The 26548-nt window shown below is 39.7% G+C and overlaps 1 protein-coding gene across 1 annotated transcript in view; it reads right to left on the bottom strand.

Annotated features, from left to right (window-relative positions):
* ANK3 (ankyrin 3) overlaps positions 1 to 26548 on the bottom strand; it is a 215328-nt gene that overhangs the window by 42199 nt on the left and 146581 nt on the right. Inside the window, exons 26-35 of the mRNA XM_074155343.1 lie at positions 25254 to 25360; positions 17736 to 17960; positions 14508 to 14662; positions 7475 to 7686; positions 5468 to 5675; positions 4801 to 4897; positions 3361 to 3589; positions 2653 to 2778; positions 1751 to 1873; positions 1238 to 1264 (exon numbers count right to left, since the gene is read on the bottom strand). Coding sequence (XP_074011444.1) covers positions 1238 to 1264; positions 1751 to 1873; positions 2653 to 2778; positions 3361 to 3589; positions 4801 to 4897; positions 5468 to 5675; positions 7475 to 7686; positions 14508 to 14662; positions 17736 to 17960; positions 25254 to 25360 — 1509 coding nt within the window. The remainder of the gene's footprint in view (positions 1 to 1237; positions 1265 to 1750; positions 1874 to 2652; positions 2779 to 3360; positions 3590 to 4800; positions 4898 to 5467; positions 5676 to 7474; positions 7687 to 14507; positions 14663 to 17735; positions 17961 to 25253; positions 25361 to 26548) is intronic.

A 26548-nucleotide genomic window follows, 5' to 3' on the forward strand; every position in this document is an offset into this window, starting at 1 on the left:
ATTCTCTGTAAAATAAACCACCTTTGGCTAGAAACAGGAGATCAACACAAAAGACTACAGATACAGACATAAAACATTCATAAGAGTACAACTTAGACCGACCAAATATTTCTCCCCAAATTAATTTGTCCTGAAAGCACATACACCACAATGTACACTGGCTTTAAAGTGAATACATTAAGGACAAAAAAGGCATGGGAGGGGATTTTTTTAATAGGCACAAAATGCAAAGATGCAGATTAGAAAGCAGACTACTATTGCTAACTAATAAATTGCATCAGAAATAGCTGCATTCAGTGGCATAGCTACTACTGTGATGTATTAATTTTAAAGGTCCTTCAAAGATCAGCTCACTTGATTATGTGGCTAAAAATATGGTTTGTTTAGAAAAAAACTATTGTTATAGCTATATAATAGCTCACTGGGAACAAATCCTGTGGAGACAAAGTGATGCAGTTGCTGTTACTGTTTTTTAACATGTAAGGAGTGTTTTGGTTGTTTTCTTTTTTATTATTATTTTAATCAGCAGGCGGCTACTGTTATTTATTTGCCACCAGGAAGAGAAGAAAACTTTGCTGCTACATAAAAGGGATACATCTACATAGTTTGTTTTATAAGGGGATCTCATTTATTACTATCTGTAATGAGTGAAACCCACTCAGTTTCCTGACAATCTAATGTTGCAGTGTCTGGCAAACTGTGGATTTTTAACCTGCAAATATCTGAGCTTTATTTGAAAATAGGTTTGTCCACAATATTTAAAAATTGCTCTTGGCTATTTCGTTTTTTCAAAAGAATCCAGTTTATTTTCAGGAGTAAAATATTATAGGCCGCTATTGTGGCCTCACCAATACTTCTTTCCCTCACAGAAATACGAGTTACCAAAGCGCTGGCAGTGCCACTCCAAGAGGCAAAATCATATCCACTAAATTCTTCTTGATTTTGCCAAAAATGGACTTGATCTGAATTTTATAATTATATCCTTTTTCAGAAGAAAATTAGTTAAATTTTAGACTGCTATTATTCAGTGGTGCTTGGTTTAATTTCATAATATATAATGTTTTTCCACATTTGTGCACTTCTGCTGTTTTGCAACAGACTATCAGATGTTGAGGATATGGTTATTCTGTGGGTATCATTTCAATGCCATAGTTAAAAATGTTTGGTTTTCTATAACATATTACTTTTCTTCACTAAATCTGAAGGAAATAAAAACAGAAGACAGTGTTTATATTACCTCATCATCTTGATCTGACTCTGTTTCCTTTTGGTCCCAAGATGCATTGCAGAGACAAGGAATATTATAATGGACAGCAGGGAAAAGAATATCAGGATATGAAAAGGACCAAATTGGGAGCACAAAATGCAAGCTGATTTATAAGGCAAAGCAAATCCAAAATGTCAACACAAAAGAAAAAAAAATAATCTCACATCCAATGCAAATCAACACGTGACATCACTGAAAGCATAAACCTATGATTTGCAGGCTGAAGCATGAGCTGTAAACAGAATCATAAAAATTATAGGAACTTGACACCACAGTAACAAGAGACTTTAAAAGCGTTCTACATACAGGAAACCAATAAAACAAATTTAAAAAGCCTTTATCATATTCCAAAGCATTCTCATTACTGGCATTTCATGGGGTTTCTTTATCGCTAGCAGGAAAAAAAAAAAAGACAAAAACTAAAGGAGCAAAAATAAAACCAAACCAACCCTCAGGAAAATGTTTATTTTTCCTAACAAATACCTTTTTGTGTGCTGGCAGAGTGATATTCAAGTTACAAACAGCTGTTTGTGGCAGTCCTTTTGTAGTCTTTGGTTCTTTCAAAAATGATAGTCGACCACAAGGTTCCTGGCTGGTGTCTCTTACCTAGAAAAGAAATTGTAGTACAGTGTAGCAATCTGTAGTAATTCAGATACCTAGAGGATGTTTCTGGAGAGTTCCTCAGAGTTTCTTTCCACAAGAAGAAGCTATCTAATGTATAAAGACCAATGTCACTGAGCTGGAGCTCAGCCTGAGGTGCTGAAGGAGAAAAGGTGATAACATGAAAGAGTGAGATCAGCCTGAAGTGCTCTGATGATAAATCCACGCAAGACGAGATGTTGAATGAATCCAACCAGTTTTATATCGGGACAATACTGAGAGAATTTTTCTGCTCACCTTTGTTTTTTTTTTCTGCCACATTTTGCACTTGTGCTCACCAAAATACTTTAAAACTTCTTTTGCATGGCAGCTATGATAAGGTTAAGAAAAGGAAAGTGAGCATCCATTCATGGTAATTTAGAGATGAACAGTCTCTGCACATTTTTTTGAAGGCTGTTCTGCTGTACAGTATGTTTTTGAATGCAGCTCTGTTGATTAGTCCCTGGGAAATAGTGATTTACTGGAAGTATTCTTGAGGTCTAACTTGAGATATGGTTTTAATAAAAGGTTGTGAATCCACATCATGGGTATTCTGGTCCCAGCTCTGCCAGCAGCTCTTTTGTGGCTCTTCATGCAAAGTACCCTCTCCATGTTTTTCGCATATTAAACAATGACACCTACAACCTCGAGGCAAGTTAGTCCTACTGGGCTGAAAAAGCGTTATCATAGGGGGAAAAAAAGAATCCCAAACATCAGCAGAAATATTTGGCTTGTTTTCCTTTTACCTTGATAGAGAATGGCAGTCTATTTTCTTTGAAAGCATAAAAATTGAAAACAAGCTGCTGTCCTCCTTTAGTCAAAGGGGCCAGATTTCCATAGCAATCAACATAAATAGGTTTTCCTTCCAGAACCTATCAAAGCAAAAATAAAAGTCAATAAAACCTCTTTTCATAGTAGATCCATGCACATAAGTATATCATGATTTCCCCCATCATAGTTCCTGAATTTAGCACAAGTCCCCGCTCAGATAAAATTCAACAACAAATAAGAACGTCACTGTGCATTATTGCAAGGTATTATGAGGGCAGGCAGTTCAGGAAACTGAGCTACATGAGTGGCTTTTCTGGTGTAAGACCGTGTAGATTTCCTTCAAGAAACTGTGGGTTGGTGACTACATATTCACCACAAACCAGCCCTACTCAGGACTGTGTGTCTATGGGGCCAGTGAGAAGAAATTCCAGCAAAGCCCAACCAGGGCTAGTCCACAGCAGTGCATGCAAAACCCACTGCAGACTTGTCTGGGGCATCCATTTGGAGTCAGGTCCTCATGGTCCCCTCGCCTTGTCCTTTTTTGTCTTCCTTTCAAGAAATTTTTTGACACAGCCTTGCTGTGAACCTCTATTTAACTGGGTTTATAGCAGCTTTTGTAAGACTACTTGGATAACACATTGTCCATTTACAAGGAGGAAGCTGGCTGTGAGTAAGAAATATACCTCAATATCTTTGCTTCTTGCAACTTCTTCAAAGTTCTCTTGTTGCTCCAAAGTTTTGTCCACTTTGTCATCAGTCATGCAGAAGCAACGCAAATTGGATTCCACAGGGTCATTCATTTTGGCAAATATCACAAACTTTGCCATATAAGGAACGCATATTAATTCTCTATAAAGCTGTGTTGCCAGCCCAACAGTCTCTAGTACTTGATGGCAGTCTGCGAGCCAAAATCTGTGTGAAAAAGCAAACCATTAAATCAACTTTTCATTATGCTCAAACATTGTTTAAGCCTTTAAAGAGAAACCATGTCCCGTGATCCTTAGCCATTTTGCACGCATATTGTCCTTGCTGACTTCCCAAAGCTGTAATTCTTCTACTTTCAGTGGTTCTTTAACTATCCAAAAATGGGCAGTGAAATGTTGATATGCTCATTTGACCCTTCTCACACTGGTATCTCATAAAACTGTCTATTTTAAGCCTCATTTGAAACCAGAATGGGGAAACTTTATTTCTTGTGACCATACACCATGTATATTGTAATATGCTGATGCTTCACTGTACATCTGATTTGCTAAAACAACCTCCTTGATAACACATATATACAGCAAAATCACATCTCCCATACAGATTGAAACCTAGTATGCCCAAAGTGAAGTTTCCCAAAGAGACAGATGTTATACTGTTATTTTATCATTTTATGATTAAGAGGTTAACAATAATTTTGATACAAGTTATAAATACTTTAACTTGTGGGTTTTACGAGTCTTTTTTCCCACAATATTTCAGCCCTGATCTATTTGGCTTTTTCAGCAATTCTCTCTCTTTATAAAGCTTTTTATAGGTGTAAATGTTACGTACTGAGTGATAAACTCTTTACCTGGCATACCATGAATTTTTTCTACTAGGATGTATGATTTGTACAGATCCTGTTGAATGTCTCATATCAGTATCTAAGTCCACTAAATCCATCAAAATTAATTTCAGAGTGTGATTTTTTTTGGCAAATAATATTTTTGGGAATGTAACTCTGTGTAATTTTGAACTAAAAATCTCGCACCTAGAAACTGAATGTCTCTAACTTTTTAAACAAATATGTTTTTACGAATCTCTCCTTTTTTTTTTATTAAATAAGCATTTTAAATTTTCCCTTTCTGTTGCTGTTTGCAGAAAACCAAACCCCTGTGTAGTACTGCAGCCTTTAGAGAAACAGCATGTGTGATTGCCAGGAGACATCACCGCAGTAAAAAAGGCCAGGACAAAGCTCCATGTGCAACCCCGGATGTGTGGGATGCTGATACATAGTGACAAAGAAGCATCTGGTCCATTACTGCTTCAGCAGTCTTGCAAAAGACTTACAGAAAGCCAAAAAACAATCCCACAACTATGCACTTTGTTAAGCAAAACTACTCCCTGGGTGCCTTTGGCAAGCTGTGTCACCATACCTGGCTGAAACATTGGTTGTGAACGAGACACAGTCATTTGAGAACGTCAGTGGAGTGGTGCCTGTGATATCCTCCCACTGCGCAGGTGAGGTGCCTCCTACGTAAAGATAAACCATGGGGATTTTCTTTCAAAAACCAAGCATATACAGACTACATAAGAATATATCTATCTTAAGTTATTTTGCTTCACACATAAAAGGAGAGCCTACACAATAATGTTCTCCGGCAGCTGAGATATGCGTTATATACTACGTCACATGTTACACACCAGAAAATGATGCTGATGTAAGCAAAGTACATACCCACAAGTCAACAGAAAACCCTGCCTTGATATCCGCTAGGACACAATTATTTTTGCAAACTACTGACAACCACGTTTAATAGCCAAGGCTGAAATTCTTTGTACTGGCTAAATATAAAATAACATTTAATATATGTTGGCAGAGTTCTTTTACAATGGCATGAGACCAGATTCAAGGCCCAGGGAACCAGTGGGAGCCTTTCAAATGACCTCAGCTGGCTTTGCTCAGAAGAACTGATCTGAACTCTACTGGGCCGAGCACACCAGTGTTCCCTTACTGGAAAGCACGAGTTGTACAGTTATGAGAGTGAGCACAGAGACAGTGCTGTCACAGAAACCTTTGCAAAGAGCATGATTTTCTCTAACCTGTAATGCTACATAGAAGTCGAAGGCTGGGCGTCGTGTCTCCTTTGTACCCATTGGTTACACCTTCTCCTGACGGAGGCGGCACAGGAATTGTCATGGTTATTGGCTTATGAAATTTTCTTCTTCTTGGCTCCACAGTGACAATGGGACTGAAAGTTGCTTTGTTTCCAAGGATTTTTTTGACAATCTCCTCTGGAACCGGTTGAGCCTGTCAACACAGGGAAAGTATTTAAACGAGAACTACAAATTGGTTGTAGATATGCCAAACTGTTTTCCAAAAGATAACTCAATTTTCCTTTATTTTCTGTAGGATTTTATTTCTTTTTTTTTTCCCAGCAGCCTTCTCCTATAGCTCTCAAAGGTGATTATTAGTACAATCCATTCTTAGTATTTTTCTCAACAACCCATAGCTGACTTTTAGAGCAAAAATATAAATCTCAGAAGGTTGTCTGCAGTGTTTGCTAAGAGATTTTCAGAGCATGTTTCGTTTTGTTTTTAATTTACAGGATGGGTGATATTAAATACAATTTCAAAATGTAAAAAGAGGTCTATTTTGCTAGCAGATTCTTGAGAAGCGAGGACTAGACACTCTGTCTCGGAGACGCTGAGCAATTCTCACATCTCTGCCAAACATAAATCCATGCTCCTGAGGAACACTGCGTACTCCAACTTACCTCTGTCCTCAGTGCTTCCTATGCTACTCCACTCTCGTTTATTAGGAAAAAAAATACTGGTTTGGGTCAAATTCATAGCGAATGCATTAAGCTATATCAGAACTATAAGTAAATTTCAGACTTTCTACCTCTGTTTTGTACCTTAAAAGGTTTCCTAACTTTATATATGGGAAGAAAGGAAAAATAGCCAATAAAGGAAGAAATGCTACAGAATTTTTGTAGTTTCTGTCAGGTAGGACCTGAATTCAAAAGTGACAGGCATCTTATGGGAAACTTGGGTTTTTTCATGCATTTGCCTTTTTTTTTTTTTTTTTTAAATCTTTCAAGTCTGCTTCAATCAGGCTGACCAGTGACGTGCTGCATTATTCAAACTGCACAATGTATTGATAAGCATAGAATATGATAGCTACATTGCAATCTCAGCAGTGACAACACTGCATATGGAAACGTGCCTCCTTCACACTAGAGAGCTCTGGAAAGGCAGCTCTATAACCGTAACAGCAGAGCTTCCATTTTCTCAAGATTAATCACCTTTAGATGTGAAATACCATTAACAGATGAAAAATGTTCCAGTGTGAATTCCAAGCACTGGAATCCAAAACAGCATCCTTATTTCATGAACCCATCAGACTTGTCAGGTTACTAAGTAATTTTAAGTGATAATTAACAGAACTCAAAGAAAAAGATCCCTCCTACGGAATATTTCTGCACTTTCTGTGCAGCTTGTTTAAGGAGAGTTTAAGCTATTAGCTCTTCCCAGAGTCTATCCATTGCTGGAAACACCAATGGTGAATGTCCTAAGCTACAGCAGATGTATATATGGGAGGTCTTTAACCCAGAAGCAGCTGGCAAACAGCTGCATAAACTCCTTACCAAACACATTCCTAGGCAAAGGGCAGCCCAGTAACACCAATCACAAGCTGCTACTTGGCCACAGGAGGCTGGGACTGCACAGTGGCTGTGCAGCTCATAGCTGCTGGCAGCCACAGCCCTCGGGAAGATGGCAGACAATATCACTGACGCTGTGGTGGTTCCAGGCCTTTGCTTTTTCTCTCTATTCTTCAGATGCTAAGCAATATTCGAGGTGACGATAAAAGGGGAGCTGGGCTTTTGCCATGGGGAGGAGACCTGTGAATCACTCATACCAGAGGTGCGCTGAGAGGCAGAGAGTGTGCCCAGCCAGCCACGTGCCAGCGCAGGTCTCAGATGTGAATACTACCCACCTTGCAACCCACTACTACGGAGCAGCAGGCTCCTCAACTGCAGGCCTCATGCATTAGGACCAACAATGCGTTTGTAGACGTTGCAGATATGAACACAAGGGCAGCTTTACCTGGAGCCCCACGCGGATTCTTTTGGTTAGAGCACCCTCGGGGAAGGACGCCTGGACGCGCGGCACCGTCGTGCTGCTCAGCACCCCGCCCTCCGGGCCGATTTGGTTACTCTCCTGCTTGATTCTCGAAACCACCGCAAAGTACTGAGGGAAATCCTTTGTGACAATCCTGCAGATACGCTTTTTCTCTAGCTCCTCAATGCTGTCCAGCTCTGGTGGGAGAAAACAGTTAAAACATTCCCTCATTACCTGCCCAGATTCATACCAGACACACCTATGAGTGTGAGGTTTTGGATATGCCTTAAAATGCTTAAGAAGTGATGGGGTTTTTTTATTTACTACAGAAGAAAAAAAAAATATTAGTTGCTATTAATTATGAAGTTTTGGGTTGCTCTGTGAACTTTTCCATAAATCTTGACAATGAGGGCTAACAGCACCAGACACAGATCTCTAGGACACCTAAGCACTAGGGTGTGACAGTCTCTGGAGCAGCAGCTGCCGTAGGATGGCAGGTTTGTCACATGGCATGGGAGTCCAAGGAAGTCTGAAGGAGATGGTCAAGCTTCTTTCCTCTCTCATCTATATCTGGAAGTACACAAGTGCACTGATCTGTCTGTGTACACCTTCAAAAGACATTTATTTCCAGCCTCTTCCCTCACATAGCTCCAACATGCAGAAAAACCACAGGAAATCACCGTCAGTTCATGAATATCCGACTTCACATCAAGTGTGCAATCCAGAATTTGCCTAGCTAAGGTACTTGAGAAAGTTATCTCCCAGACTGGCATCCATACAATCCTGACCAGACACTGAGCTCTCCAGTAAATTGTGGATATGACATAGCTCCATCTGCCAGCACTACCAGTGAAACCATAGCAAGGATCCCTTCCCACATCGGGTTTTCAGCCATTCAGGTATCTGCCCCAAAATAACTGCATTGTGCTCCTCAGTTCCTAGAGAAACTTAATACATCATCAGAGATAACCAGAACAGAAGGAAATCATCAACAATTAGTGGTCTCGGCCACATTCCCACCTTGTAGGGTCACCAGGGCTCAGAAAGGTGCATAGAGTATCTACCTATATTAACTAATCAATTAAGTAGATGACAGACATATATGTACTGAAGAAAACTCTGTGATATATCACAAATATAACTAATTATGCAACTATATGCATGTTTGTGTATATACATATGTACTAATGAAATCCCTGTGATATAAACACTATCACAAATGGAGATAATTACACAACTGTCAGGCATTTTTCCTGGAAATTCTTGCACTTGGCCTTTTTAGCTATCGTAACTGGGTTTCATTCCAGCACTCTACAAGTTTCCACTCTTATTTGCCTCCTTAAAAAGGCACCACATTCCTAAAGAAGAAAGTTTGTTCCTTGAAAGATGACATTTCTATCAGATGCATCAAGGGAAAGCAGGAGGACCAGAAATGGTACTAAGACAAAAGACACTTGTACAATTCTTTACTTTATGTGGCTGAGACATTTTCCTCCTCTGAACATGTAAGCTCAATTACAGCTCCAAAAGAATTAGAATATAAATTTGGTTAAATGTCAGTTTTCCATTTTAAAACTTTCAGTAGGTAATTTGGATTAATTGCACAGTGTTGCTGTGGATCATGCGTAGCTACCAGAAGCGGATTAATTCCTTATCATAATGCCAGTTTCCATTTACTTTGACTCTGAGATTGGTATCTGAAGTCCTCTAATGAATTAGGTATTCTGTCTCTGGAAGCAACGCTTGTGCAGGAGACTGGATTCTTAAACTCCCAGGCAGGTATAATCTTGACTGGTAAATCCTATGCATTCTCCTGTTTGTTGCTAGAGACTAAACCCACTGTAAAATGCTCACAGAGATGAAGGATAATTAAAATTCTCCTGAAGTAGAAAATTAGTGGTTTATATAAGAACATTTCAAAATCCTTTGAGCCTGGCAGGTGCTCTCCTTTAGAGGAGGAAGAAGATGTAAAGATTAGAGTGGCAGAACAGCAGGCAGGAATGGAGGGGAGTTGGACTATATATAGGGAGATTATGTTTGGATAATACATATGTAAGCCTCTATATGAAGTTGCCTTCTAACAGAAAAAAAAATAAAAGATGATGAGCAATCAAACGACCTCTCTCTGGCTGCCATGAGGAATGCAGCATTAGCATGTCAGAATTAATGAAACAAGGAAAACTAGTCCTGGGAGAGGTCATGTTTCCTGAACACACCTCATGCGTTTTACAGGAAGAGCTATCATCACTACTACTTTCCTCAGTTGCTGACGCTTCATTCCTATGCAATGTGCTTCAGTTAAAAAACACAAAGGATTTTTTGTTTGGTTGGTTGGGTTCTGTGTGTTTGGCGTTTTTTTTAACCGCAGAGAAGTATGCTATACACCTCATCTTACAGATAGAGATGGCAAAGCAGAAAGGTTAGTGGCAGAATTGGGAAGAGTGTCCCAATGTCACTGTCTCTCAGATTTGTGCTAACAGCCCAAAGAACACCTATTGCCATTAAGTTTTAGTAGGTCAAGAGAAAGGTATTGCAATACTCTATGCATATATGTCTTCCCCTGCCACCCAAGTGTACGGTACACTTGTCCTAAGAGGGCTGGTGGGAGTAAAGGACAAGAGATGAGATGGAGAGAAGGAAAGGAGAGAGGAAAGGACGATCACTCCTCCCCACCCTCTAGCCCATGCTGCCACATGAGCATCGCGTTAAAGTTCCTGGACAGGAGAAGAGAAACCCAGCCACATCCTCCAAGGTCAGAGAGGGACCTCATAAAAGGTGGCTCAGGTCAAGGAAAGCAATCACACCAGTTTTGTCAGGTGAGAGGCAGTTGTGGATCAAATTAATCCCATGCCTAATACCTTTCTTTTTCACTTTCAGGTATAGTAATGCAGAGCAAGTTTCTTCTGACTGGGAACGGAACAAGAGAAGTCACAGAACACCTGGCTGTTTCATGAGCTTCAAGGTGTCTTTGTGTGACCTGGTATCCGATTTCCCTTACCAGGGCCTTAAAATGGAGTTTTACAGGCACTGAAAAAGCAAATCTCACCTGTACTTAGCAGACTGAACAGCTCTCTGAGTTTTGCAACCCTGCTGCAGTACAGGCTAGAGTAGAGCTGACACTGTCACTGTGCAGAGACTGAAAGGTGGGATGACCATAGGATACCAGTTTCCCCTCGTACAGAGATGTGCCCATTAAGAAATCATTGCACTAAAAGTGGGGCACCCAGGAGGCAGCACTCACAAAAGTACAGGAGATGGATGGGGGCAGAAAGAGCACATGGGAAGGGACAAGAAGAAGCTGAGGGCAGTAAGACTTGTCTTAAAAATGCTGATAACTAGACCCACCCTCCCAGCTTCAGTAATTCATGTACATAACTAGATGCTCCCAGTGCCACAAGGAGGTTTCATCCTCAAAGAAGGCAATGTCCTTTATGTGCTTTTTTGTCTATTTTTGCACAGTCTCTTATCTTGCCATTCACAACATGAAATTTAACAGCAATGTGTTTTAAAACTTTTCTTGGAAATGTGGCAAAATCACTGCAGAGTGATTTATGGTGGTATTTTAAACTTCAAGCATAAACAAGGTCACACTCTGGTTTCATCTGTAGATTCAAAGAAGTAGTTATGTAAAAACTCCTGCTTCCCATCTGAAACCACACTGTGCAGCTGCAAGCATATTGTGGCCACAAATATTTGCATTTCTTGTCTCACTCACTAGTTTGCAAATGCCTTTCAAAAGATGAGCTGCCCCAGTGTGTGCGTTTATGCCCATGATTTGTCTACAGGTACCTCTGAAGGGTGCAGGAATTTAAAAAGCAAACACAAGCGAGAGGTAAAAGGAGCCTGTCTGAAAACGTAGCCTATTTACCAATTACAAGACAGAGAGAGTCTTCCTAAAAAAATAATTTTAGAAAATATTAAAATATGGATTCAAGTTTAAATAAATGTAATATGGCCAAAAGCTGTGAAATGCTACTCTTGTGTTTGGAACCAAACTCCTCTTCTGCCTAAAAATGCCAAATTCCTTGTATTCCCTCAGCCCTATATTTGCCGAATTACAGCACCATCTTTAGAATAAAATCTATTTAAGCAGAAATCTGATGGCACCAAGGTAAAAACTGACTCTTTACATCATGGTTCATTGTTCTTTCATGATAACAAAAGCAAAGTTCTGCTTATTTAATCCTGTGTTCAGTGCCCTGAAGGGTTGCCTCCTGCTCTGGATTATTCTGAGTCTGAGACGAGGTTTTCCAGCAGATGGTGCTGCTTCCAGTAAAGAACAGGCAGGTTTTCAGCAGTCCCCACGGAGGGCGAGGAGCAAAGATGTCCTCGCTCTCATCCCCGCTAGCTAAATGGGAGAGCGGAACAGGAAAAACAAAACAGAGAAGCAGACTGCATCTTGAAAAATTCAGTATATTAAGGAGCTGGGAATAAAAATCTGATTGCCCTCCTTTCACTATACAGATAGGAAAGAACTAGTGAATCACAGCAGGTCTAACACAAAATGGACCAGCTGCTTTCAACAGAAAAACAGACAATCCTGCAGCATGTTATGGCATTCAGATATGACTGTGCAGATGAATTTTGTGCAAAGACACACTAAACTTCTAGAAATGACTGGCAATGTGGCTGCTTTCTATTTCTATTAAAGATTGCTTCTGCCTCTACAGTTCATAACTGGAATAAAACTTCTTCCAAAGTTATGGCTTCTCAGATGCAAGATATTGCTTCAGAGCCAAGTCTAATTGTGGTATTTTGTAACAAACCAGTAAAGGTTTGGATATTTTTTTTTAAATCTTTTAATTCTACAATTTTTTAATTTTATGTCTTTGCTTAGAAGAACTTTTACACAGAAAAGGTATCATTTAGTTGAAGTAGAATTTTCTCAAGGCCCTTATACTACTTTAATGCAGGGGTTTTGTTTTGTTTCCCTAACTAGAGAAGGATTAACCTAAAATGAACTGAACAAATAATCAACACATTGCTCTGGGTGTGTCTACAGTATTTTTTCTTCTTTCCCTCTCATAAGTGATTGCCTGGATTGGTAAATGGCATTTCTGTGGCTTGGCTTTTAAGGTGTCAAATATTTTCACTCTAAGGGAATAGTCCAGTATCCATCATACTTTCTGTGATTCACTGGCTGTACGTATACCCGCTAACCTCAAACAACAGTCCCCCAGAAGGGAAGAGCCACCTGAAACCCTCAACAGGTCAGAAAGCTGTACTCCAACTCCAGTTGTTTGGCTCCAAATTGTGAGGCTTATTATTTTAGGCTGTAAGTACTGAGGGCTTCATGCCCACTTCTCCAAAAGTGTTTTTATTTATTGAGCTCTCTTCTCTGTAAAATGTGAATTTATCCATATGGCACCTCTGGAGAGCTCCTTCATAAGTGATGCAAGTTGGAGCACTTTAGAACAGTGTTTTTATGCCCAGATTGCCTATTCCAAAATTGAACTAAGCTCAGTTTGGAAAACACATGAAGCAAATAAGCAAGCTGCCAGTCAGTTCTGACCACCTCACCACTGACAAGACACCGATGCTCCACCCAAATACCAAATCATTACTCCCTATCTCATGCTAGTATGCAGAGAAGGAAGGGGTGGTGGTGAGATTTTTCTTTCAGAAAGGCTGCAACTACTGCCTTGGATTCTGAATCAATTCTTCCCCAAGCAATACTATCCTGAGCCATACTCACTCTTTTGCCTGTTTCCCTGCTTTTAGGTAGCCTTCTGTGACGATTGTATTTTTCTAAACCCGCTGACCCAACATTTCTAGTGTTTCTGCCTACTGCTTGGTTGGTTCTATTACATTTATTTCAAAATAAATAGCTACAATAGATCATTACATGTAACGAGATCTTTGCCATTATTCTGTATTTTTACAAGCTCATGTGCAGTTCAAGTACTTTGAAGTGAAAATACTACCCAAACCCATTCTGCTGTTCCCACTCCCAGATGACCAGGAAATCAGGAAAAATGCTAAATCTCAGATGTCCAGGGAGCCCCTCACAATAGCACTACTCTCCTTCCATGTTCTCAAAGTATGCCTTTTGCTGAAGCTGCCCTCTTCAAAAAAGGAGAGGCCAAGATCAAAGGCAGACCCTTCTCACAGACAGATCTCATAGCTGCCATCCACAGCCTGATCATTTGCTTCAAATGCTTTTGCTGATAACGAAAGAACTTTTCTGTAGTTAGTACCCCGTCACAGTGACTTTCTGTAGGAGGTTATCCAGGGAAAATCCTGTTGATAAACCCTTACAGAAAACCAAAGTCCAAGCCATAAGCAATTTCATTCACACTCAGGTGCGAAGAGCTGGATCAATGGTTTATCAGCAAAAGTAACAAAAAAATACTCACTAAGAAAAGGAAGCAGTGGTGCCAAGGGCTCACTGCGGCCCCAGCCTGGCTTAGCCTGCGATGTGTCTGCAGGGACCATCTGTCACAGCATCTTCTACGAACTATGTACAGCTGAGTCCTCTCATCTTAAGGGACTCTCACATAAACAGCAATGTCCAAGCCAAACAAGGGAGCCAGACTTCCCAGATGGGCATCAGGAAGGCAGGTTGTGTATCTGCGGCAGGCAATCTCTAACAATACCATTTCAAAGAGGAATGGCCTATGAGCTGAAGTCTGCATTTGTGGGAAAGTCTAATATAACTGATATTTACACTTCACCCTTGGTTTGGAATGACCTTCACGTGGCCCTGTCTGAGCAGCAGAAACAGGCTTACCTCCAGCTGGGATGTTATTCTCAACTTCGTGCTGTAAAGCAACTGTGCAATTTTCCTTAAACTTGGCAAGACTTCAGACCAAAACTTACCACTGATTTCAGGATGTCTCCAGGCCACTGCTGAACAATTTCTCTTTACACTCTTTCCATTAGTTTAATACATAACATACACTGTATTCCCCGAAGTCAGATATCCCCTGCGCTGATTTACTTCAAGTTGCTTTAGTCTGCTCATCTTAGCAGGTCTGCACAAAGGTAAGGCTTGCTAAAGTTTTGAGAAAATGTTTACCTTCGTCCATGCCATTGAGTATTTCGGTTAAGTCTTCATGTTTGCTGTCATACTGGTGCTCCTTCCACGTTTCACCATTTTCACTTCGAAGTACAATTAGCTCTCTTTCTTTTCCTCGCATTGATCCAAAATGCGGGATTTCCACTATGACAGGGCTAGAGAAAAAGGAACCATATTATTTTTAACCCTACATCTCCTCACCGCTCTTAATTTCCTATGGGCATTAAGTCTTTAAGAAAACTACAGCCATTTTAAACAGTTAGCACTGTTAGGGTAAAAAACTGCCAAAGCTGCACAATCCTTTATCATTTAACCTATAATTAATAGATAACTTAAAAATATTTGTATATAGCTCATTTTCACTGTAAATCTGAAATAGCGGGCTATACGAAAACAGTGACAACTTTTCCTAAGGAGAGTTCTCCCTGCTCATTTATCCCAGGATGTAGGTGATCCAACCTGCCTCCAGCACACACAGCAGTGCTGACTTTTAATTGGCATTAGCATAGTCAAAGTTCGGATTTGGCTCAAGGGATTTAAAGGGGCAAAATCAGTTCAGAAACAGTCCAGCTATCCAAATGCATGCAACAGCTATTGACTGCAGCAGGAACTGCTCACGCATGTAGGTTTTAAACTTCAGACTAAGTCCAAAACTTTACAAAGCTCTCCCTGGCTCTCTGCTGATGCAGCTCCTGTGAAACACAAGAGGTTGCTGCTCATTAGCTTCACTTTCTGGTTCTCATATCCAAAATCACAGCTGCAACATCTGCACTGTAAACATCACTGGGGAATGTTTAGATCCTTTCACAATGGATTTCTGAGTTAAACAACATCACAACCACATTTATATTAGTTGCTGTCAAACATTTTGGGGGGAAGGAAAGGGAATGAGAAGGTGGTTAATAATACACCTATGTCACCAGACAACGTATCTTCAACAGAGGACTGCAGGTGCATTACTGAACAGTTATTGTGAACAACCGACAGAAACCACCATTCACTTCATGTGCCATTCCTTAACAAAACAGACACTTTTGCCAAACACTTCACAGGCAGGATATGCATTTTAAAGTATGCTAAGACAAACTGACTGAAATCACACAGTAAGAGAACAATTATGGATTATGCAGCTTTAAGACATTTAAATAGACAGTATCATTATTTTCCTACAGAGGTTGTAAAGGATTTCACTGCTTTGTAATAACTCAGTTCAAAGTAGCAGCACATGATGGGAGAATTATGCAGCACTTCTATGGGACTGTACACCTGCAAGGTGTTGGGTTCATTAACCAATCAATTACCTGAGCACAGAAATCACAACAGCCATCATGAGGAAAAACATAAACTAGTTGGAAGTCCAGTTTTCACATTAAATATCAAGGGAGAGGAGTTAGGTAGTATTTTTTTCCCATGAAAGTAGAAAAAGATAGCTTAATTAATATGTCTTTTAGATGCTTTTAAGAACACCCAGGCTGTTACTCTAATCTCAAGTCCTTCAATGAGAAATAGGAATGTAGCTGCTGTCTCCCATTGTGCACAGCAAGTAAATACCAAAAATTCAAATACATTGCTTAAGATATTCACTCTCTAGTTCAAAAAGAGTACAGACTGACAGCTAACACTGTAGTACAATCTTTGCAGGCTAATATTTCAGATACTGTCTCTGTAAATATTTAGAAACCACACAATTTTGTGCATGACATTTAACAAGGATACTCAGTGAGAAGGTATTGAACAGGTTTGGAACACCAAACACTAACCAATATTTTGAAAACCTAATGCAATCAATTTCACAATATGGTTTGAAAACAACAAAAATATATGGAAACATTCTTACATTTTTAGACTATACACTGCAGTTCCTTTGGGTAGCATACTTGGCGTTATAAATTTATTTTAACAAGGTGATTCTTGCAGGTTGAAAAGATTAGTACTTCTCCAACCTTGTTGAATGAAGTAATTCACTCGATATTTTTTTCTAAATAATCTTTCATAAATAACAGACTTTATGCAATCATATTTTACAAATGCTTTTCCCAAAACAGACTCAACTCAAGGCCTGTAAATACCTTCTCTACCACAGGGTTGAACTTAAAGGACTGTCACTGTGTATTAAAATGTATTTGATGCAGTTGAAACACTTCAAATTTAAAAAATTACAAAAGCACAGAAGTTATGAAAGCAGAATGCTGGCAGTGAATTTTACATGCCTATAAGCACAAGGTAGTAGCAGAGCTATATTAAATCAAGCCACTATGATTTTCTTTCAGTGACATAAATCAACTGAAAGCTTTAGTAAACTTAAAAAAAAATAAAATGGGAATAACAAAAAATTGGAAACAAAAGAAAAACTGTAGACATTCTGTATCTTTTCCGTACATATCCTACCCAATAAATTTTGTTCCTTGTGGACCAAGCTGCAGGATTCGGCTAACCATGCTCTCGCCCTCATTTAGAGGGGGAGGAGTGTTAGGAAGATGCAGTTTACTGAATAACATCCATGCAGCAGGAAGAGAAACGAGAAGGGGAAATTAGGAACAAGCTGTCATTCCCGACAGAACCAGCAGTTTACACCAGGGTGCCACTCATGATAATGAACAAAATTTATAATTAGGAAAAAAGAGCCACATCATAGTGGATTGTTTCCCCTATTATAAGCTTTTAAAAAAGTCAGTTCCTAGCATTTGTACTACTTGATGCTCTCGAGTAACTGCTCCACCATCGCTCTCGGTGGCTTTGCTCCACAGGACAGAGACAGGCAGCTCCCAGCAACTCCGGCAGGAGCCGTGCACATACTGCTTCATAGAGAACAGAGTTCAATATTTACGTCCTTGGGGGTGACTTTAGGACACTTTTTTGTGACAGTGATGTTTCTCCAATACTCTATGAGCGAAAGGGTCAAAATCCGTTATGCGTTATAGGCGTGTGACTCCTCCTGATTTGAAAGGCAGGTTGCATGAGTAGATGGGGGCAAGATCTGGCCTTTTCATGGCTTTCCTTACCTTTGACTCCACCCTGCAGCCATCATAGAGGCAAAGCTCCTCTTAAAATACAAGGTTACTTTCTGGAAGGAATGGCAGGTTGGCATTTTTTAATATTTCAAGTTACATAGCCTACATTACATGCTCAAATGAGGTAGGGTCAACGTTTAACTACTTAAATCCACAGGATAAAGGAAATGAAAGATGCAATATGAGTGTAAACAATGAAATTCATAGAACAACTCACCCTAAAAATTGTGCCCCTGCTGGCCCCATTTCTACAAGTCTACTTGCTAATCCTTCTCCTTCAACCATCGGTGGTGGGCTGGCCAGTTTATGCCTCTTTACCAAGCGGCAGGTGATGCGGGTTGGTGCTGTACACTTGCGTGGCGGGATAATTATTCTCATTCCATGATGGCGACTACCCCTCATCGAACCCCCACGTGCATCAACCATAAAACTAACCAGGAAACTGTAGGAAAAAGGAAACATGTCAATGAAATGGTCACAAAACAAGCAGAAAATCAGAAAAAAGTCAACTGCCACAGTTTTTAAAATATTAGAAAAGTCCTCCCGATCCCAGCTAAACTAAAAAGAACACGAAGATTCTTTTAAAACTTATACTTACATGTTAACTATTGGTTATCAAAAGCAGGAATTGCTAAAGGTCTAGTAACATCATGGTGAAATGAACAGGTGCTACTAATTTGTACTAGAAGAGTAGACAAGTAGTGTATTAGTAGTGATTTATTAGAATTTAAGAACATCTCTCTGTTACTGTTAGCTCTACTGTCTGTAAATAAGAGGAATTAGCCTCACATACAGAAAGGAACCAGACTGTGTAGAAAAAGGAGAACCAAAACCGCTTATCATTTTTGGGATCTCAGTCCTCAAAACCTCCTCACAGTCTCATTTGCAAACACTCCTGATGGCTGGCAGCATGAGTGCTGGCACCATGAGTGACAGTCAGTCCAGGGCTTTCACTGATAGGGAATGAGTGAGAATATCAAGTATATAACTTTCTTTAGGCTACTGGCACTCTGGAGTAAATCATGCCATTACTCCTCTGTGAAGATGACATTCATTAGCAAAAAGTGACATTAAAGAAAAATCATTTTTGCCAGTGTTATTCCAATGCATAATTTTCCATTCAATAATAGAAGGCTAAGCAATTATATTTCTAAGTGGTGAGTGGTAGATTTTAGAACAAAATTTTTATTATTAGCAAGGGAATAATGAATATTAACAAGAATAATCTTTAATATCTGTGGCTTATTTCATCTATGAAATGCTGTGAAGCTGCATATGTGAAGTGTTACAGTCTTTAACAGAACAGTGACTGGAAAGTGGAGTCTCCTCCCAGGACCAAAACCAGACTTCAGCCTGTTTCAAATATCTGCAGCAAAAATTCTTCCAATTTATGGGGATCAAAGCATACAGCTTCCTGCAGGGCTAAACAGTTACAGGGTTATCCTCTAGTGCTCCAAAATACCTCCCCTTTTCCTCTGTACCATAAGCTGCCGAGAGAGAATAACTTCAGGTAGAAGATGCAATAACAGGCCAGTATCAAGAGGGACACAAGTTACCAACTCAGTCTTGATGCCAATATGTTTTTGTTTGCTCCTTCTATATGATACGCAGACACTGACATAGCTGGCACATCTGCTGTATGGTTTCACTATTTTCAAGGCAGTTGCCAAAACTTCCAGATCTTAAGAACTAAACCTTCACGTGATTAACAGGTGAATCCATTCAATTTCCTGGTTCCCTACTGTAAACTGAACTACGGGTAAGAGCCAATAATCCAGGGAGGTCATGAAGATCCTTTAAAAAGGCCCCCAAGTGCTCTGAAGTATGAATGGGAATTTGTGTAAGACTGTTACATTTGCTCTTGAGGCCAGCAGGACATCTACAGTGACAACTGATGTGCATTGGTCAGGCCTGCAAATAAGCTGCTCTCCAAAGTCCAGCTGACGTGGGTGGGAATAATCTGCACAAAAGCAGGAGTGTAATCAAAACTTGATATTTAGTGGACCACAGGAGACAGACAGGTAGGGACAAAAGCTGTAAATATATGAAGCAGGACAGAAAGGTTGTCCAACTGAATTCCAGATAAAGGAACTGCTACATCGCCTTTCTTCAAAGCAAATTAAAATCCATCAGTAAAGATGGGGAGGTGAAACAGCTCTCTGAGATGACCCTGACCCCCATTTATCAATTCTTGTGCCCCAGACACTTTACAATAGCGATGCATGGAATATTCACAGTAGATTTAATACAAATAAATTGTATCCACATTTCTCTCCTAGATAAACACACTGTACACTACTGAACAAATCCAAATGTTGCCACTAAGGTACCCCAATCCCTCATAAGAGGAACTGTTTCAGTGGGACAGGATCTTTGCTGAATGGCTAACCAAACACTTTCTACAAATATTAGATATATGTCGAGAACAATATGCTCAATCTTTAAATTAGAGTATATAAATTATGTTAATATTTACAGATTACAAGATTTTAGATGACTGTAACATCTGTGAAGAGAGTTCAAGACAATCCATTAAAATTTACTATGAAGCAAAGCAAAATATTAAGCAGGGACCCACAGCCCTCGGTCACCAAAGGGAGAATACTGAAAGGAATATGTTACAATTGGTGCTTCGGTGCATGGCTTTTGTCTGCAGAGAAGATGGGGCCACTTCAGACTATGGGAGTGCACAGGGCAGAGGGGGGGCTGGCTGGAGCATCCCTTCAGGGCTGGTGATGCAGCAGCTCCGGGGAGGCACATCTGGTCCATGCATCAGGGAGCAATGGAAAGAGAGGCCTCGCGGGGAGCTTGGCAAGGCTGGGCTTGGCCTGATGGCTCGGTACAAGAATGTTTTGGAGACCTGCCTATCATGTATGTGATTACTGGCACGTTAAGCCAGTTCAGAATTAATAAAATAATGAGTTTTTCATCTAATGCAAAAATGCCAAAGCTTGCACTCAGATAAGATGTTTTCTCTGTATCCAAACTATTTTAATGATCCAATTTTTTCAGAGCGAATTTTCAAAAATCTCTATGCACCTAAATCAGCTAACTTAAAATAATACAAAAATCAATGAAAGTTAAAACTAAGTACCTATAAAAATCAGGCCCCGAGTTCTCAGGTACGTTTAGGTTGTAGATTTCAAGGTGATGCAGAGACAGCCGAGTTGGGTTTGATACCAGTCCAGCCTTGGCAACCTGGGGCTTAGCACTGCTCCTGCACGCTGCTCACAGCAAGGGCAGATTAACCCTTGACATGAGCCTATGTCCCACCACAGGAACTAGCCCATTACAGCCAGCTTTGGTGTCTACACCACACCGCAGCCTTCAGTGAAGACAAAACTTTTAGCAGATCAGCCTTTATGCATATGGCTCCCATATAAAAGTAATCATTGTCAAGAGCGTATTAATTATTTCCTTGTTTAGTTTTCAAATTAGTAATTTACCATTTAAATCAATAATTCCAAACAGTATTTCATGCACTTTCTATCTAAAAGATTAGTAGCTGATGCTTGCCTAAATTAATGCTGCACTAATAATGGAAACTACAATATGATCTCTAAAACACAACGCTAAACGCTAATGAGCATTTCTACTTGAATACATGGAAGGGATGAGGATGTGGGCGGATGCACTACAAACATCTACACACACTTTGTGGGAAAAGAGTTTAAAAAAAATAATAAAATGAGGATTCACAGAAAGCACAGAGTTATCACCTTGAATCATACTGGGGAAGTGGAGAGGAATAGCTGCAAAATAATTTAGAAAGCAAATGGGAAAAATTAATGTAAGATAATTAGAGGCAAGCAACAGAAAATATCAATAATATGCGCAAAGGAAAAGTAACAATCAGAAAAATAACAAAAGCAACACATTTGAAGGCCAACTTTAGAAATTATTTGGCTTTTGCTTTGCATATTGTGACCTATGTCATATAAAATATGCTACATATGGGAAAAAAAAGGCGTTCATTTATTTAGTCAGCACAAGTCCATAATTTCTCTGAGAAATGCAGAAACACATGGAGAAACGTATTTGCAATTTACCTAGGTCAACACAGAATTTATTGTAACACAACTTCTTAATTTAATTCCCAGAACATGCTACACTGTGCCATGGAAAACTAGTTCTTGCACTTTTCTACAGCAGCTTATTTTCCCAAGTATAATGTATAGATATGTATGGTAGGAGACTCAAAAGGAGTATTGGTCCTCGCTATTCATTACAGTGCTTTCAAAAATGAGGTTTTCTGGGTGTACAGGAAGTTGGAGTAAACTATAATTAATCTGATGTATTCCACATCGCAAGACTGGATCCAGTATTTCTGAGTTTCTCAATATGGTAGGCAGTGTAACGCATTAATTTCTTTCTTTTAGCTAGGAAAATGAAAGAGTTAAAAAGATAACATGAAGAGAGCACACCCACATTTTAGTTCAGGAAAGTTGCATGAGTAAGCTCACATCTGAAAGCCAAAGGTCATTTTAGTGAAGGGTCTCTACCCTTCCAGAGGCCTCAAGATTCATGACACATTTCAGCGTGCTGCTTACAATGGACCCTGTTCAAAATATATGCTGGCAAAACAACTTATCTGAACTCAGAAAGAAAAACATAAAACATTATCTTGGCTTAAAAAAAGGAAAAACCAGAAGAGTCGAAATTACTGCCAACAATTCCTTCTTTCTTCCTCTTTCACTGTTACATTGCTGGATCTCCACATCCTGCTCCAAAAATTCCCCTTCTGCCTCAGTGAAGTGGGAACAAACTTTGATGCTCTCTTCTGACAGTGGGTAAATGGGGGAAAAGAGCAACCCAGGGGAGCGACTGCAGAGGAGCTCCCCCTGCACAGCACATTGCAGAGCCCGGGGGAGGACGAGGAATGCAAAGAGCGGTGGGGTCAGGCCGTGGCCGCAGGGCGACCTGGACCACGAGGGCTGCCCAGCTGGCATATCTTTGCCTATGGCCACAGAAAGAGAGCTGGGGACTAAGCCAGGGAATGAAGAACCATGAAGAAGCAGAAAAGGAGTTACTTTTCAGAAAAAGACCAGCAGAAGAGAAATGAAAAGTCATGATCCTCTGCATATCAGATGTGCTGAGGTACTGGAAGATGTGATGGGAACATCCGCTGATTGCCCCTAAATGAAATGGAACAGTGTCATATTATAATATGGGGCCACAACTGAAAAGAAAATAAACGAATGAGGTTTTCTTCCTAACAAAGGAACTGAGTCATCACAGCATCATTTCTGATGAACTTTATCTGTCAAATGAGAAACGTGACAGGTCAGAAAAGCTATACCTGTTTGGAGAATATTTTGGTGCTCAGATCCTCTCCCTCCCCTACAGCCCCACAGTTTGCTCCACTGCTGCAGGTCTGCAGCCCTTCCCCTCTGGGCAGCAGCTAAGGCCGCCTCTGTGCTAGCAAGGACTGATGTACAATAGGAGGAGATCTGAAGTAGTTGATGTCAAAGATCCTATGTCCACAGAATATATGTTTTTGAGGGTTGGCACCATTAATGAGCATGCTGAAGAACTAAGGGGAGACAAGTATTGCCCGAGAGGACTGGCAGGATGCAAGCATCAGACCTATTTTGTACCAGGATGAAAAGGAGCCAGAAAATTTTAGACCAATTAGTCAAACCCCAACTACCACAAATATTCAGGAATTCAGGAACAAATTATCCAACAATCAACCTGCAAGGGCCCAAAGGATAATCAAGACCAGTGCAACCAATCCTCAAAATAAAAATGAGTCAAAATAAAAGTGGCAAGAGTAACTCATGTCAAATGAATTTAACTTCCTTCTTTGACCGAGTAACTTACCCAGTGGATGTGTGGAAGTACTATCTTGGTACTTCAGTAAGAAAGCGAGGCACAGTATAGATAAGGTAAGTGCACAATCACCCAAGAAGTTACCTCAAAAGAGATACCATCAGTGCTTTACTGCTAAACTGAAAGGAAACTTCAAGTAGGGAATTCACTGTGCTGTCCTGGGCCAGGTACTAAGCTGATGTCTTCATTCATGATTTGAACACTGGACAGAAAAAAGGTCTGGAAAGTCTTTGGAAAATAGGATGAGAATTAAAAGCTATCTTTGCTAAAATGGAAAGAAGGTCTGGAACCAATAAACTGAAATACAGTAAACGCAAATGTAAACAGAGGGAAGAAGCCAATCACATAAACACAAGCATAGAAAAAATAACCAGACTGCACAATTTCAGAAAAGAACCAAGAAATTCTAGCAGATCACAAACATCAGTCAACAGAAACTGCAGTTACCAAAATGATAATTATTATGGCATTGCTTAAGATTAGGTGTGCCATGTGTGAGAGTAAAGAGGTTGCAATCCTGCTTTAGAAATAAGCTATCATCAAAGAGGGGAGAGCCAGGGGACAGCAGCAAGGGTGCCTTGAAATGTGGAAAGCACCACCTAGGAGGATCTGGGACATTTTAGTCTTTAAAAGAGAGGATTATGTGTCTTCCAACACATAAAACATTAAGAGACCAGTAAGATACTGCTCTCCATGACTACTATGGATATAAAAAGAAATAGGCTTAATCTTCAGCAAAGAAATTTTAAGTTGAATATCAGGGAAAGAAATATTTTAACAAAGGACAGTGAACTACTGAAGCTGGAGGACTACAGAACCTCTTAATTTTAGTGACTACGAAGAACATATTTCAGGAATGGCTTGACAACATTTTATCCTGCTGTAATGCAAACAGGTGGACTACTAGCTCTCTGAGGTCCTTTGCTGACCTACCTTCCCATGATAACCAACAGACTCCAGCTTTTCATTCTGCAGCTCTTGACATTTCTACTCTAGCATTGACCATATGCAGTGTTTTATCAGCTCAGGACCCAAAAATCCACCGTTGTATAAATCTGTTCAGCAGAAGCAGGTGCTTACATGTATTGTGGGACTGAAGCTTTAGATTGGTGGGACTTGCTGCTGTTCTGGAACTGAAATCTTTTGGTACATGCTGTGCTCATTTTCATTACAACAACGTAATTAGTCATAAAATGGGGAAGTAAACTAAAAAGGATAAGAAATTTTATGTCCTGATATTGAAAATTAAACAGCAAATATTTATACTAGACAATCTCATATGCACTGATTCCTCTCAGTTACACATTTATTTGCACATTTTTACAATATGCATTCAAACATTACTACTATTGCATTTAAATCAAGTCTGTGTGCTACTGTCAAGAAGCACCAGAACTACAGTGACGACTCATAAATAAATGAATAGTACCACTAAAATCAAACTACAGATATTGGTGAACAGACAGGAGTTTGGATGTGTAAATAAAATGAGGTTAAAGCCCCCCATTTTTTCCACTATGAAAGAACAGAAAGAATAACATTATATCACTGATTTCATATTCCAAATAATTTAATACAATTCAAACAAAATCACCTTATGGCACTTAAAAGCAAAGCTTAAGCAACAAAAAAAGCAAAACAGGACTATTAAAGAGAAGCTGGTGGGAATACAATGCTTTGGCATTCAGAAAATTAAGTGCAGAAGCAAGTTTTTGGTTTGATATGCAAGAATTTAGACTGACTCTTGTTATTAAGCACCCTCATTGAAGTCAGTGTGAATTTTGCCACTGGCTTCAACTGGAGCAGGAATAGGCATGTTATCAGCCATTACAGCAGGCTGTATTCTTCAGCTAACAATACACTTCCACATTTAAAGATAAAGGAAATATGTTAAGTGACCTACCCAGAATGGATGGGACTTGAAACAAGGTTAACATTGTCCAAGGTGTCTGCAGCCCAGCTATAGTGTCTGAGAGAATCAGAATCAAACTCCCTTTGAAACGTCAGGTGCTTAAAAACATAACAAAAAAAGAATAAATTGAAATTTAGAATTAACATGAAAAACACTCATCTTAAATACAAGCTTGTTAATATAACTCTATTAAATTTAGATCTGGCCCCTTTCCACATAACAGTGCTGATGTCGCAGGTGTTATATTACTGAAAATCCTGTAAGAGAAGCATGGAATCCACAGACAAATTAACCTTCAATATCTTCAAACATTCTTTTGCCCGCTTCTTCCACTTCCTTCAGTTACACCTGTCTCTCTCCAAACTTTACTTACATGTGCAAGGTTAGAAAGACTGAAAAAAATGTTACCATTTGTACTGCAATCATACACCATATAGACAGCCGGTATAATATTCCCCCACAGAAAACTCCATTGGATAGATCCTTATTCAAGCAGAACCTGTGAATAACTTCACTGAGAGTTTAATTGAAGCTGTGAATGCATAACCAAGCTCCCGGTGGGAGGAGGGTTCAGTTTGTCTTTATACACGTACAACCAACACGAACACTGTTTTCTGGCGTGCTGCTGTCCCTACTCATCTCTATAAAAATAGCTTTAACCCTGTGAAGCGCTGATACGCTGGTGCTATAATTAACTGCCCCACCTGACAGACACTGAGGCGAGGCGTAATTTATTTGTTGCTGCTGCCCATTGGACATGCTCATGCACCCTCCAGCCTCCTGTGCCCCACAACAAGGTCCACACTATAAATCCTCTTATCTGTATAGCAAAGCAAATAGTAAAATATTCTTTTTTCTTTATTTATTTTTTTTCTCAGAAATTAAACAAATGAAATCTTCAAACACTGCATGCCCAGATCTCTGCCGTGATATGAAAACTTCTAAACAATTTAAGAAGCGCTGTCAGAAGTTACATCAATAAAACTAAGTCAAGCAGCTGTCATGCGATCCACACAGACAATCTTCACCCAAGAAGGTGTTAAAGATGTCAGTGTTTCCTTTAAGTAGGTTGTTTTCTGCCTACAGGCAAACACATCTAGAGAGAGCAGTCTGTATAGGCTAAAACCTCACAGGCTGTTTTCACATTAAATTCTGTGGGTTCAAGTCAAACCTGAGCCAAGCACACACTTCTACACAGGGAGGTTTTATTATTTCCATCTATTTTTTATGTACTGGCACATAGAGGTAGTGCAAATGAATTATTTTGAATGGTAATATCAGCATAC

This window comes from Numenius arquata, chromosome 10 (assembly GCF_964106895.1).
Source record: "Numenius arquata chromosome 10, bNumArq3.hap1.1, whole genome shotgun sequence".
NCBI classification, from domain to species: Eukaryota; Metazoa; Chordata; class Aves; order Charadriiformes; family Scolopacidae; genus Numenius; species Numenius arquata.